This window comes from Zingiber officinale, chromosome 7B (genome assembly GCF_018446385.1).
Source record: "Zingiber officinale cultivar Zhangliang chromosome 7B, Zo_v1.1, whole genome shotgun sequence".
In the NCBI taxonomy this organism is placed as follows: Eukaryota; Viridiplantae; Streptophyta; class Magnoliopsida; order Zingiberales; family Zingiberaceae; genus Zingiber; species Zingiber officinale.
Window position 1 is genome coordinate 76,765,918 of NC_055999.1, and position 12,800 is coordinate 76,778,717.

General features: G+C 38.4%; 1 protein-coding gene across 1 annotated transcript; it reads right to left on the reverse strand.

The window, feature by feature from the left end:
- Nucleotides 1–8,846: 8,846 nt before the first annotated feature.
- LOC122003844 (carbonyl reductase [NADPH] 1-like) lies at nucleotides 8,847–11,498 on the reverse strand. Its single transcript, XM_042558841.1, has 4 exons — nucleotides 11,377–11,498; nucleotides 11,052–11,310; nucleotides 9,790–9,984; nucleotides 8,847–9,582 (listed from the first exon to the last, which is right to left on the reverse strand). The coding sequence occupies exons 1-4, from the start codon at nucleotides 11,463–11,465 to the stop codon at nucleotides 9,184–9,186; spliced, it is 942 nt and encodes a 313-aa protein (XP_042414775.1). The 5' UTR covers nucleotides 11,466–11,498; the 3' UTR covers nucleotides 8,847–9,183.
- Between the last annotated feature and the right edge of the window lie 1,302 nt (nucleotides 11,499–12,800).

Genomic DNA, 12,800 nt, shown 5'->3' on the forward strand with positions numbered 1-12,800 from the left:
ATCCGGAAAAAGTTTTCAAAAAATTACTTTGTGATTCGCAAGAATCTTTCGTCAAAACATTTTGTAACTCGAAAAATTCTTTTGATGATTCAATTTTTGATTCGCAAAAATCTTCAGGTAATTTGATTAATTGAACCAGTTGTTCAGAGGTTCGAGTCCATACCTTACTTACCTCGTCGACCGTTGGTTCTCCCCCTGTTGAATTACTTTCTTCCGAAGATTCTCCCCCTTCATTGATCTCGGGATGTACTTCGGCTGTTGGGGCTGTCTCAGTAGTTTCTTCCGTCTCGAATTTTGATGACGGCTCGATGTATATTGAGGGGACGGCTTCAATCAGCTCTTTGTAGAGTTTTAAGAACTTTTCCCAAAGTTCTTTTGAGTTGTTGTATTCACCGATTCTTTTGAGATCTTCATTTGGTATCACGGTTAGGAGATGAAATTCTGCCCGTCCATTTGCCATCGATTCGTTATGTTGCTTTTTGTTCCAGAGACGTAGATCGAGTCTTTCTCCGTTCGTGTTCTTCGGTTCTTCATAACCAGATTTTAAAATTAAAGAAATACCAAGGTCTGAGTTAAGGTATACCTCTATTTGTTTCTTCCATGAAGAAAACTCCCCCTCGAATGCTGGTGGATATTCGCTAGCTCCGGCCATCGTTTTGTTGCTTCAGACGGCGGTTAGTCCTTCTGAGGCGTCTCGGCTCTGATACCACTTAAAGGAACATTGCGGCCGGCTAGAGGGGGGGTTGGATAGCCTGTAAAATCAAAAACAAAACAACCCTTCTCGAACTCTTAAACTAACACTTGCATAAAATTAACTTAAACAAGAAAAAGCAAGAAAAGGAAGAGGCACCGGATTTGACTTGGTTACAACCGGGGTGGTTGTTAATCCAAGAAAGATGATCGCACTATCAATCTCCTTCAAGCGGAGAAGCCTCTTACAGCAGTGAGAGCACAAAAGACAGAAGCTAAACTAGAACAAGAGCGCACAAGTGTTTGGAATGTAAATTTCTGAGTTGATTAAAAAGCTTCTGGACCAAGGCTATATTTATAGCCTTGGTCGGGGCGTCTGGAAGGGTTCCGGGCGCCCTAGGGGGGATAAAACTTATCCCCCAACATTCAGATCGAGATAAATCTCGATCTGGTCAACTTTACTGGTCCAGGCGCCCGGAAGGGTTCCGGGCGCCCCGGATGGGTCCGGGCGCCCCGGTCAGCTCCGGGCGCCCCGGACCCCGAAAGTCAATAGAGTTGACTTTTTCGTCCGGGACTTCTGCTCCGTTTCAGTCCCGCCTCGGTCCGGGTCTTCCGCTCCGGATCCGCTTACTTGGGTGATCTCTGCCATCCGGAGTAGGGCTCACCCGAACCCAACTTCCGGTCTTCTCGAGCAGCCTTCCGCTCCGGCTTCTCGTCCCTCGGAATCGCTGCTTTTTTCCTTCTCTTCCACCAGCGTACTCATCCGCAGTCTTCGTCCCTCGGTCGCACCCCGTGTCGACCTTCTCGCTAGCTGCATCTCTTGCTCCCCGAGCAATCTTCCGCTCCGGCTTTCGTCCCTCGGAACCACCGCACGCTTCCTTCTCATCCACCGGGGTACTCTTCCGTAGCACCTCATCCCTCGGATGCACCGCGTGCCATCCTTCTTGCTAGTTGCGTCTTCCGCTCGAGTACCTGTGCTCCTAAGCTCCTGCACACTTAGACAAAAGGTTAGAAACAACGCAGGACCTAACTTAACTTGTTGATCACACCAAAACAACCTTGGGGTTCCAACATAAACATGTTTCGACAACTGATGAATAAAATTCACCTATATTGTTCTTAGTTCTGAGAGGACAGTCCATCTTAATGTCCAAATTTTGTTTCCAATCATAACTGAGACTACTAAGTCTATTCTATAGTATATATAATAGCTAGGGAATTGACTAACATTTGGAATCCTAAGAATCACAAAATATTTGGTCAAGAATAACACCTTAAAATCCCCGTGAATTTTGTATGCTACGATAGTGTGGACGTATACAAAATCAAAGAGGAGATTTTATTCATTAATTTTATTATCTAGTCAACCTGACAAATAAAATTAATAGTTGGTCTATCTCTGCTCAAATATTTGGTCAAAACTTTGAATTTAAAATAATATTGATTCCTCAAAACAATATCATGTAAATTCACCAACACCTCAAACACCGTGAATTTTGCATGCTACGATAGTGTGGACGTATACAAAATTGAGTATTTGTAAGAGGAGGGTTATACCCATTAATAACCTTGTCAACCTATCTTTATGACAAATAAAATTACCTCAAACACCGTGAATATTGTATGCCACGATAGTGTGGACGTATACAAATTCAACATTTGTAAGAGGGGGTTTTAATTTTATTATCTTGTCAATTTATCTTTATGACAAATTAATTAATAGTTGGTTTTCTTCGGTCACACAAATAATAGCAGTGACTCCGATAGGGAGGATACTATTAAGTGTGCCTAAGTGTATACTATTACTTGATACTTAGTCCATTAAGTAAGATTGTGCCCCTTTCGATGGGAAAGATCACACGCTCCTAAATAATTTCCAATAATCATCCAAATATGGAAGTTTGATCTAGTGATCCGCAAACAAACTCATCCGATATGGAGGAAGGCACTCAGAGCCAACGCGCAAGCTTCTTGCATCACTTACAAACCAGTAATAAAGACCATGAGATTCATATACTAATCTCTCTCCCGCTTAGTTATTTATGGTGAGGAATTTTAACCTATGCTAGCATACATCACATGCATACACACATCACAGTAAATAAAAACAATAAATATGGAAATTAATTTTTCAACTATTATGGCTTCTTTCATCACTGTCCATCGCGTGCTGCCAGCCCTCAGGTTCATGCCGTCAGGTCCATCGAGTTTCCTTTTTCCGCTGCGCCTCTGGTCCTCCGATAGCACCACGCCTCGCAAGGATACGATCCGCGACAAAAATAGAATTTTTACATATATCGATCCTATATCACATAAAGGAATGTACATGTAATCTAGATCGAAACAAAAATATAAAATTCTAATAACTAATACAACTCCTGCTGTATTTAATTTTACAATCATGCACACACAATAAAATGCCCTTGACATGTCCAAGGGTCCAATCACACACAATATCTATATGCCATAATAGTTGGAGTCTGCAACCTCAAAGTTAGCACATCCTAATATTATCCTACCTAAATTATGTATGACATGTGCATAGTCTATTTGAAAACCAAAACACACAGAGGTAAACCTTAGCTCTGATACCAATTGTTGGTTGGTCCTAGGAAACCAAAACACACAGAGGCAAACCCTAGCTCTGATACCAATTGTTGGTTGGTCCTAGGAAACCAAAACACACAGAGGTAAACCCTAGCTCTGATACCAATTGTTGGTTGGTCCTAGGAAGATCGTACCGGTTCCACTGTACAAAAATCTTGTACAAGTATCGAACCTTTTCCTAAACAGCCTATTATGTTCTTTATAAGTTAAATTAGGAATCGCAAACGGAACTTAACATTATTGATTCCAAATTTAACTTATCTTTTCTTAATGGTTTTGATTTGGATCGTAAGCCAAACTTAACACTATTGATCCAAATCAACCTATGTTATAAATTCAATTAAATATTAATTTTCAAAATTGGCTTCCAGGACTGTATGGTGAGGCACATGACCTTCTTGGGTATGGGAGCATCTACCACCGCCTAGACAAAGCCTTTTAAGGAAAACTAATATTTAATTTCCTTATATAACTCTAGGTTTAACCAAAAAGAACAATCGAATCACAAATTCAAAAAACAAAAAGAAAACACAAACTCGAATTATAATTTGAAAAACTAGAATCTAATACCTCTTGTGTTTGAAATTCATACAAAGAAAAATAACTAACATGATGCGGAAGAAAATTACTAGTTATACCTTCTCTTTGTATGCTAATGACCTCTTGATCTTCTACCGTATTCCTCTTCTTATCCCGGACGTTGTGTGGGCAACGATCTACTGAGATGAGAACCACCCAAGCCCTTCTCCTTCCTCCTTGCAAGTTTCGGCCAAACCAAGAATCCTCCAAGGATGTAGAATTTCGGCCACCACCACTAAGCTCCAAGAGATGCAAGAAACAAAGCCTCCTTTCTCTCCTTCTTCTCCTAGCTAGAACCGGCCACCATCAAAAGTTCCAAGAGAAAGATGAAACCGACCACTAAAGAAGAAGAGAAGAGGAGAGGGAGAACCTCTAGAGTCGGTCACACCAAGGAGGAAAAGAGAGGAAGAAATAGAATAGAATCATTACCCATGAAGGCACTTCTACCCACTCTTTTATAATCTTTGGTCTTTGCAAATAAGGAAAATTAAATAAAAACTTCCTTAATTCCTTTACCATGAAAAGGAAAATTTTTTTAATTAAAAATAATTTCCTCTTCTTAATTATAATGGTCGGCCACCTATAAGCTCCAAACAAGGAGAGTTTTAATTAACACAAGAATTAAAACTTCCTAATTTGTTTCCGAAAATTTATAAAAAAATTTTCCAATAATTTTTCCCTTCATGGTGGGTTATAAAGGAAATTTTATAAATTAAAATCTTTCTTTTAAACATGTGGATGATTTCCAAAAAAGAAAAGTTTTATCTAAAATTAAAATCTCCTTTTAATCTACAAATAAGGAAAGATATTAAATCTTCTCTTAATCTTTTGTAGATACTTATAAAAGAAAATTTTTTATTTTAAAACTCTCTTTTTAAATCATGAACATGGTTACAAAAAGAAAAGTTTTATCAAAATTAAAATCTTCTTTCAATCTACAAATAAGGAAAGATTTTAAATCTTTTCTTAATCTTTTGTAGACACTATAAAAGAAAAAGATTTAAATTTTAAACTCTCTTTTATAAAACCATGTTATCCACATAAGAAAAGATTTTAAATAAAACCCTTTTAATTTTATTAGGGCCGGCCACATCATGCTTGGGCTCCAAGCATCGGTTGACCCCTCCATCTTTGCTCAACCCTTTGCTTGGCCGGCCTAAGCTTGGTCTCCAAGCTTGCTTGGCCGGCCCCTTTGAGTTGGGTAAGGAGTGGGTATGCAGTGGGTATAAATCTCTATATACAAGATGCTACGATAGGGACCGAGAGGAGGAATTGGTTTTGGTGTCCCGATGAAATTAAGCTTCCCGTGTTCGCCCCGAACACACAACTTAACTTCATCAATAATAATTCATACCACTAAAGAATTATTATTGAATTACTGCACCAATCCCAAATTACATTTTGGGCTCCTTTTTATTATAAGTGTATTAGTCTCCCTGTGTTTAAGATGTCGGATGTCCATTAATTAATTGAGTTACTGATAACTCATTTTAATTAATGTCTTAGTCCAAGAGTAGTACCACTCAACCTTATCGTCATGTCAGATTAAGTCTACCTGCAGGGTTTAACATGACAATCCTTATGAGCTCCTCTTGGGGACATTATCAACCTAGTATTACTAGGACACAGTTTCCTTCTATAATCAACAACACACACTATAAGTAATATCATTTCCCAACTTATCGGGCCTATTGATTTATCAAGCTAAATCTCACTCTTTGATAAGTCAAAGAAATAAATACTAAATATATGTGCTTGTTATTATATTAGGATTAAGAGCACACACTTCCATAATAACTAAGGTCTTGTTCTTTTATTAAATCAGTATAAAAAGAACTTACCTTAAATGGTCCTGCTCAATACACTCAGAGTGTACTAGTATAATTTATCAGTTAAGATAAATTAATACCTAATTACACTATGACTATTCCAATGATTTGTTCCTTTCCATTTCAGTCGTGAGCTACTGTTTATAATTTATAAAGAATTGATAACACGATCTTCTGTGTGTGACATCACACACCATGTTATCTACAATATAAATTAATTGAACAACTATAAATAAATGTAGATATTGACCAATGTGATTCTTTTATTTCTAAATAAATGTTTATACAAAAGCTAGACTTTTAGTATACATTCCAACAAAGAATGCCCGGGCCAGAGTGTCCATTGCTGCGAAGAAAGAGGTAAGAGTGAGAAGGCAAAGTACACTATAGTAGTTGTGGTAACTCTGAAGATATGGAGCTTAACCCAAATAGATACAAAACGTCTTCAGACAGTAGTTCGTGCAAATCAAAATGCTAGCCCGCTAGTCGTGCCGATGCCTCTATAAAAGCTAGATCTGAGCAAAAGTTTCCTAGTGAGGGCGCAGAGGGAAGAGCATATTGGCGCCCAGTGGGTCATGCTACGGCAGAATGGAATCGGAGGAAAAGGTACTTCTCTTTCCACTCCGGCCCTTGAGGAGACATGGGAGAACAAAGGGTTGTCTTAGTACGAGCCTGGAAATGAAAGAGACCCTCCTATAGGGGAGTGAAAAGACAGTGAAACAAGCGAGGCATCAAGGGGATGTCACACAGGTGGCAGATGATGACGACTCCGCATAGAAGCCGGATGGAATTAGGGACAAGTTAACAAAGGGAGATACGGAAGTAATGACTCACGTCGGAGAAAAAGTGGTGAATGGGAAAGCGAAGGCTCACCATAATTTGTGTCTTGAAGAAAGTCATATAACCATCAGGAGATTGGTGGGAAAGATTGATCTCGGAAAGTATGATAATGTATATATTGTCAGGCACCCCATATGTAAAGTGAAGATCGTCTAGATCTACACCACTAAAGGTTGAAATTCCAGAAGTGCAACACAACTCTGAAGGATCCATGAACGAGTTAAAGAAAGAAGAAACGATGGAAAAGCAAAATCGCAGAAGAAAGGAAAGAAGGAAGGACATTTACGACTAGCAACAGGAAATTCAAGGGAGAGGTCGATAGGGGTTTCTTATAGCCAGCAAAGAGGGCCTGTGCCAAGGACCCCTTTCCTAGTTTTTTGTCTCTAACGCTCTGTGTACTTTTCTGGGTATGTGTAGGATCAAAGTACCACCGGTTCTGTTATCACAGGCCTTTGGTTCTACATAGAGGTCCAAGTTTCCGACGCACACATATACGGTGTGTCAAAGTCGTTGCTTCGTCAATGTCGACGCTACCTTTCTTGGCCTTTATCTAACTCAGATTCCGGATAGAATCAGTATCTTTGTTGAGTTAATATAATATAACTACTTCTAGCAAGAGTAAATTTGTGCTAAATTTATTTAAAATTGTATAAACTTTAGAAACACAAAACAACTCATCTAAGATGTGAAATCAAAATTGAAGGACATGATTTGTGTTGATTCTGATATTATCAAGATTATTAGTGAATTTTAACTAAACTTATTGATGGTCTTACTCTTAGATTTATCAAGTTTGATCCAAATAACACCATTATGTTCTTGAGCCTATGCTACTTAATCAATTAATAAAAAATAATTTCCTTAGTTTTTTTTGTACTTGTATTTTTTTTCTCAGCTATACTATATACGTATGTATACATATGAATGCAATTATACCCTCCAATTAGGGCTGGAAAAAAATATCGAAATACCGAAATACCGAAAAATCGTACCGAAAAAATACCGTATATACCGAAATTTGTCGGTAACGGTAACGGTAAGGATTTAAAATATTTCGGTATACCGAAATACCGAGTAACTATAGATTAAATGATTAATTTAGATTCCCCTAAAGCCTAAACCAAACCCTAAACGGCCCGAAACCATGTTCTCTCCTTGCGCCGTCGGCGCACACGTCGCGACTCGCGATTCTTTCCTTCCATAGTCGACCACCGCACATAGTCGCCGGAGAAGATGCACAACAACTTAGAAACTTCTTCTCCAGCCCTAATATTTTTTCCCTTCATTGAATCTGAAGAAATCTAATCACCGAGCTCTGTTCTGAGAGTTATGCTTGCGCAAGTTCTTGCCCGATTTTCCAGTGAGTTTTAGCTTTTATTTCTTTGGTGGATTTATGGTATTTTTAGTAGGGATTGAAGCCTATATGCTTCCCCTATTTTTCCAGCTAGCATTTAGTTATTTCTGGCAAGATTTCGACGAGTCTCCGGCGAGTCACCACCCTCGGACCATTAGCTACTGGTTTAATCTTCAATCTTACATATTTGGGTCCGAAATTCAAACTCTTATTCTTATATGATCACTGCCCTTCATTACAAGACAATTATTTTTTTATATATTATATGTAATATATATATAACTTCGGCATGACGGTATTTTACCGATACCGTACCGACATTTCGGTATACCGAAATTCGGTATACCGAAATGTCGGTACGGTATCGGTATCAATTTTTAGAATACCGATTTTTTCGGTACGGTATACGGTATTCGATTTTGAATACGGTATACCGTACCGACCCAGGCCTACCTCCAATATCAATTGCATTCTATAGTTAACCCACATGTTTTAAAAAATATATAATCTATTTTTTAAAAGAGAAAAATAATTCTTTCAAAATCTTATTGAGATTTTAATTATATTTTAGTGTGGCAAAAGAGGATTCATTCATTTTTAATACTCCTGTCAATTTATTTTTAGACAAAAAAAAGATAAATTATGGATGACTTAATAATTAATGCAGTGATCAAAGTATAAAAAAACATACTCAAACACGTTAAATTTTGAACCCATATGGTAACACTTTATTTCTTAACCCCCGATATGACTTTTAAATGTGCTTTTGTGCCGATTAGATAAGTGTGTACAGTGTACATATTAAGGAATACTTTTTGGAAAGAAGGGCGTAACTTGATAAATATGAGAGAATGATGCACATCGATAAAAGTCAAGTTCACGGTTCAGTAAATTACCATTTTTTTTTAATCATCAAAAGCAGATCTCTAGCTATCGACAAGTTTGAATAGTTTGTGGTTGGGAAAATAACCAACTTAAAATTGCTCATCTTCTCTCTTTCTCAAGATTATTTTCATGGGCATGACCTTTAAATACTAAACCTGGAACAAATGAATTCTAAATAAGACCCAGAATCTCTTAACAGTAATACAACTTCATGAGTATGTGCACCATGAGGCATGAGTATCATATCTCCATGAAGCCAATTTGTACTGAAATTTCTGCTGTAAGCACCTCAGTGAATATGATATCTCTGGTATCATAAATAGAGCGGAAAGATGAGTTTCCATCGATACTCGATAGCCCAGTTAGCAAATTGGCTTGTCGGATAAAACACGAATGCATTCAGAAGCTGATCTCATGCCTCTCGGCGAAAAACTTCCCAGAGGTAACTAGCTGGCTTGGCAATAAAACTGCCCACACAGCAGTATCAGCACCTTCCTCTGCAGTAGAATTTCCTTCCCAACCTGTCATGGCAGTCTTCACCCACCCTGGACAATAGCAGTTTATGTAGATCTTATGATCACCTGGTCGGTTGGCAAGCTTCCTAGACATGAGTCGAGTGTAGGCATTGACTGCCAGTTTCGATATGGAGTAATCTGTGAACACTTGAGGCCAGCCATTTGATGCCCAAGTTCCCTCCTTCACTTGGCGTAGGAAATTAGCCACCATACCATCAATAAGCTCCTCAGAAAGGCAGTCATCGTTCATTAGTTTCTCTCGCAGAGCCACATCGCCCACTCTCTGACAGAAATAACATTTTCATAGTCAGGAAACACAAGTCTCAGGGATTTCCCTTGATTTTATTTTTTTTTGAAAGACTTCATTGACATGTAAAACAGTATGCCTATGATATAACTGACTGTGCTTGGAACACCAGTGATGTGATAATGTGGTTGTAAATTCTAAGAAGCAAATCAGGATGCCGAGGTCAGGAAGTTTGTCACTTACATTTCGCCTGCCATTTGCTCTGCCAAGCCTTGAGCTAGTATTCAATATTCGAGCACCATTAGGTGAAGGGCGCATCATTGGAATCATGGTTTCAATCATTAGTTTAGTTCCCAAATAATTTGTTGCAATAACCTCTTCAGCAAATTCAACAGAATTGTTAGCGCCTGTATTGAAGTTGGCGCCTGCATTATTTACCTGCAACAGGAAAGAGTGAGTTTAAGCAAGATCTAAAAAACTAAGGTGGTCGAAGCAACATGTTTAAACCAGAAATGATTAACAACTCTGGAAGCTCAACTATAAAATATAAATGAACTTTGAAGAAAATTCAATAATAATTCTCACTAGGCCAACCTAAAGGCTGAGGTAACCATAGATAAAATCATGATCCCGAATTACAAAAGAATCAGCCCACATAACCTGCAACTCAGTGAATTGTACTAATCTTAGAAAGCAAGTTAATTCAAGTTCAGGAAACACTTATATTACAAAGATCTAACAGAAGAAACAGGGTTCCACGCTCAAATAAAAAGGGCCATCTATGTCTAGCTTTAGCCAATTCCTTGCAGAATGAGTTATTATAAAATAAGGTACTTTTGCAGCTATTTCTCATAACAATAAACTGGTAGGATTTTGGTCTTTGGACTTTCTATTAAACCAAAGGATAATTTGGCAGGTCATATATGTAGGTGATGTTAAATTACTATACATTTGCTCTTGCAATATGGTTAGTTAAAAATGAGCATTCGGTTTTGGTGAAAAGCTCAGCCAAAACTCGATTTCTTTTCACCAGTCCAACTAGATTTGATTGAGCATATACTAAAAATGTGATGATGCTTCAACTGGCATACATAGTGTTAGATTTCTTAGGCATGCATTGATGACGCTTCAAAGATAAACCACCATTTCCCACACAGTTCATGGGTGTTTAAAAGAAAGCAACAGATAGTAAGATAGTTGGTGCAGACAAGGATACTAAGATTGACTGGTTATGTAACTGACATACATAGTGTTCAAAAAAGACAATAACAGGCAATTTCATGTAGAACTTCAATTTTAATTCATAAAAACTAAGGTAAAGGATTCCTTGCATCAAAACCCTTAATCAAATCCTCAATGTTTATTCTATATGACCCTAGACAAGATTGTAAAGCCTTCGAGTGACGCAGGCACTAAATTATCGATGAAAAAGTGGTACAGTATCAAGGTGTTAATTCTAGTAAGAACAGATAAAAAATGCCAAAAATCGGAGAGAAACGCCGTACCAGGATGTCGAGTCCGCCATACTCGTCACCGATCCACTTGGCAAATTCTTGCACCGAATCGGAATGCGTAACATCAAGCTTCCGAAACTGCACATTCAGGCCTTCCGCCCGGAGACCGTCCGCCGCTGTACAGCCTCGATCGAGGTCCCTCGCGGCGAGGACGACGCACAAGCCCTGCACGGCGAGCTGCCGCGATATCTCGTACCCGATCCCCCGGCTAGCACCGGTCACCACGGCCACCGTCTCCGACGACCACCACCTGAGGAGAAGACAAAGGGTGAGGGAGCGGTAGGGAAGGCGCCGTGGGGGCGGTGGGTGTTGGTACCTTTCGGCCGGAGAATAGGGCAGCTCGCGAAGATGCGCGATCTCGAGACGCCTCTGCTCGCGCCTCTCTTTCGCTCGGAGCTTGCCCATGCAACGAGCAGCGCCGTGGGAAGAGGAAGCGGCTTTGACGAATCAGGAGGATCTGAGGCTGGATTTAACCTGGAACTCTCGAGATTGAACGAGCGGTCAGGATTATGTCCTTCTGATCCTGCGGCTATAAAGCTGGGCCTGTTGCCATTTTTTAATAAAATATAATTATAAATTTATTTCTTATTTTTATTAAAATATATGAAAGTACAATAAATTATATATTTTATAATTTTAAATTATTTGTAATAGGTTAAAAAAAAAAACTAATATGTTGCAAATATGAACCTATCAAAAATGGGTGTGAGATTACATAGTATTTACTTTGTAATTCAGATTACAAAATTTCATTATCTTTTATAATCCAAATTACATTATAAGTTTAAAATTAAATCAAATAAAATAATTAGTAATCCTGATTATATTACAAGATAGATTACATCCTACCAAATGTTATCATATTGTATGATTTTTACTATAAACTTTTCAATATAAATCCGTCTTTCACTTATATACTATATAAGTGGGGTTTATAGGTTTTATAAATTTTTTTATAAATTTTAGGGCAATGTTTATAAAAAATTAGTAGAGAGAGAGAGAGGATGGAAAGTGGGGTTTATAGGTTTTATAAATTTTTTTATAAATTTTAGGGCAATGTTTATAAAAAATTAGTAGAGAGAGAGAGGATGGAAAGAGGTTTTATCAACCTCATTTCTGTTAAAATCCTTTCTCCATCCTCTCTCTCCACTATTTTTTTTATAAAATTGATCCCAAAATTTTGATATAGGTTTATAAAAAAAATTATAAACTTTACCTATGTAGTGGAGGAGGGGTTTATATTGAGAGGTTTATAGTAAAAAATCGTATGCTATAAACTTCCATGGCATATGCTCGTATGATAGTGGAGAGGTCCCCAGGGCTATGGTGTCGCGGTAGGATATTCAGGTTGACACTCATACATTTGCGGTTCGATCCCTAGTTATGACGTATTTGTAGGAATTTTTCCTTCAAATGAAGGGCACAATTAAAAGATGCTGGGCTTCTGAGCTGGCTGCCGTGTGCGCTTCTCGATTTACCCTGATGGTCGGTGGAAAATTTCCGTGGGGCTGAGTCGGTTATCCCAGGAATAGTCAATGAGGCTAACTGAGATTATCATTTTTATCCCCGGGGCTATGGTGCTAAAGTAGAAAAGTTTGTCACCCAGACACCCACAATTTGATTCTCAGCTATGACACATTTGTAAGAATTTTTCCTCAAAATGGGAAGCACAATCAAAGGATGTTGGGCTTCTGGGTTGACTGCCACATGCACTTTCAAATTTATCCTGATGGCCGATGG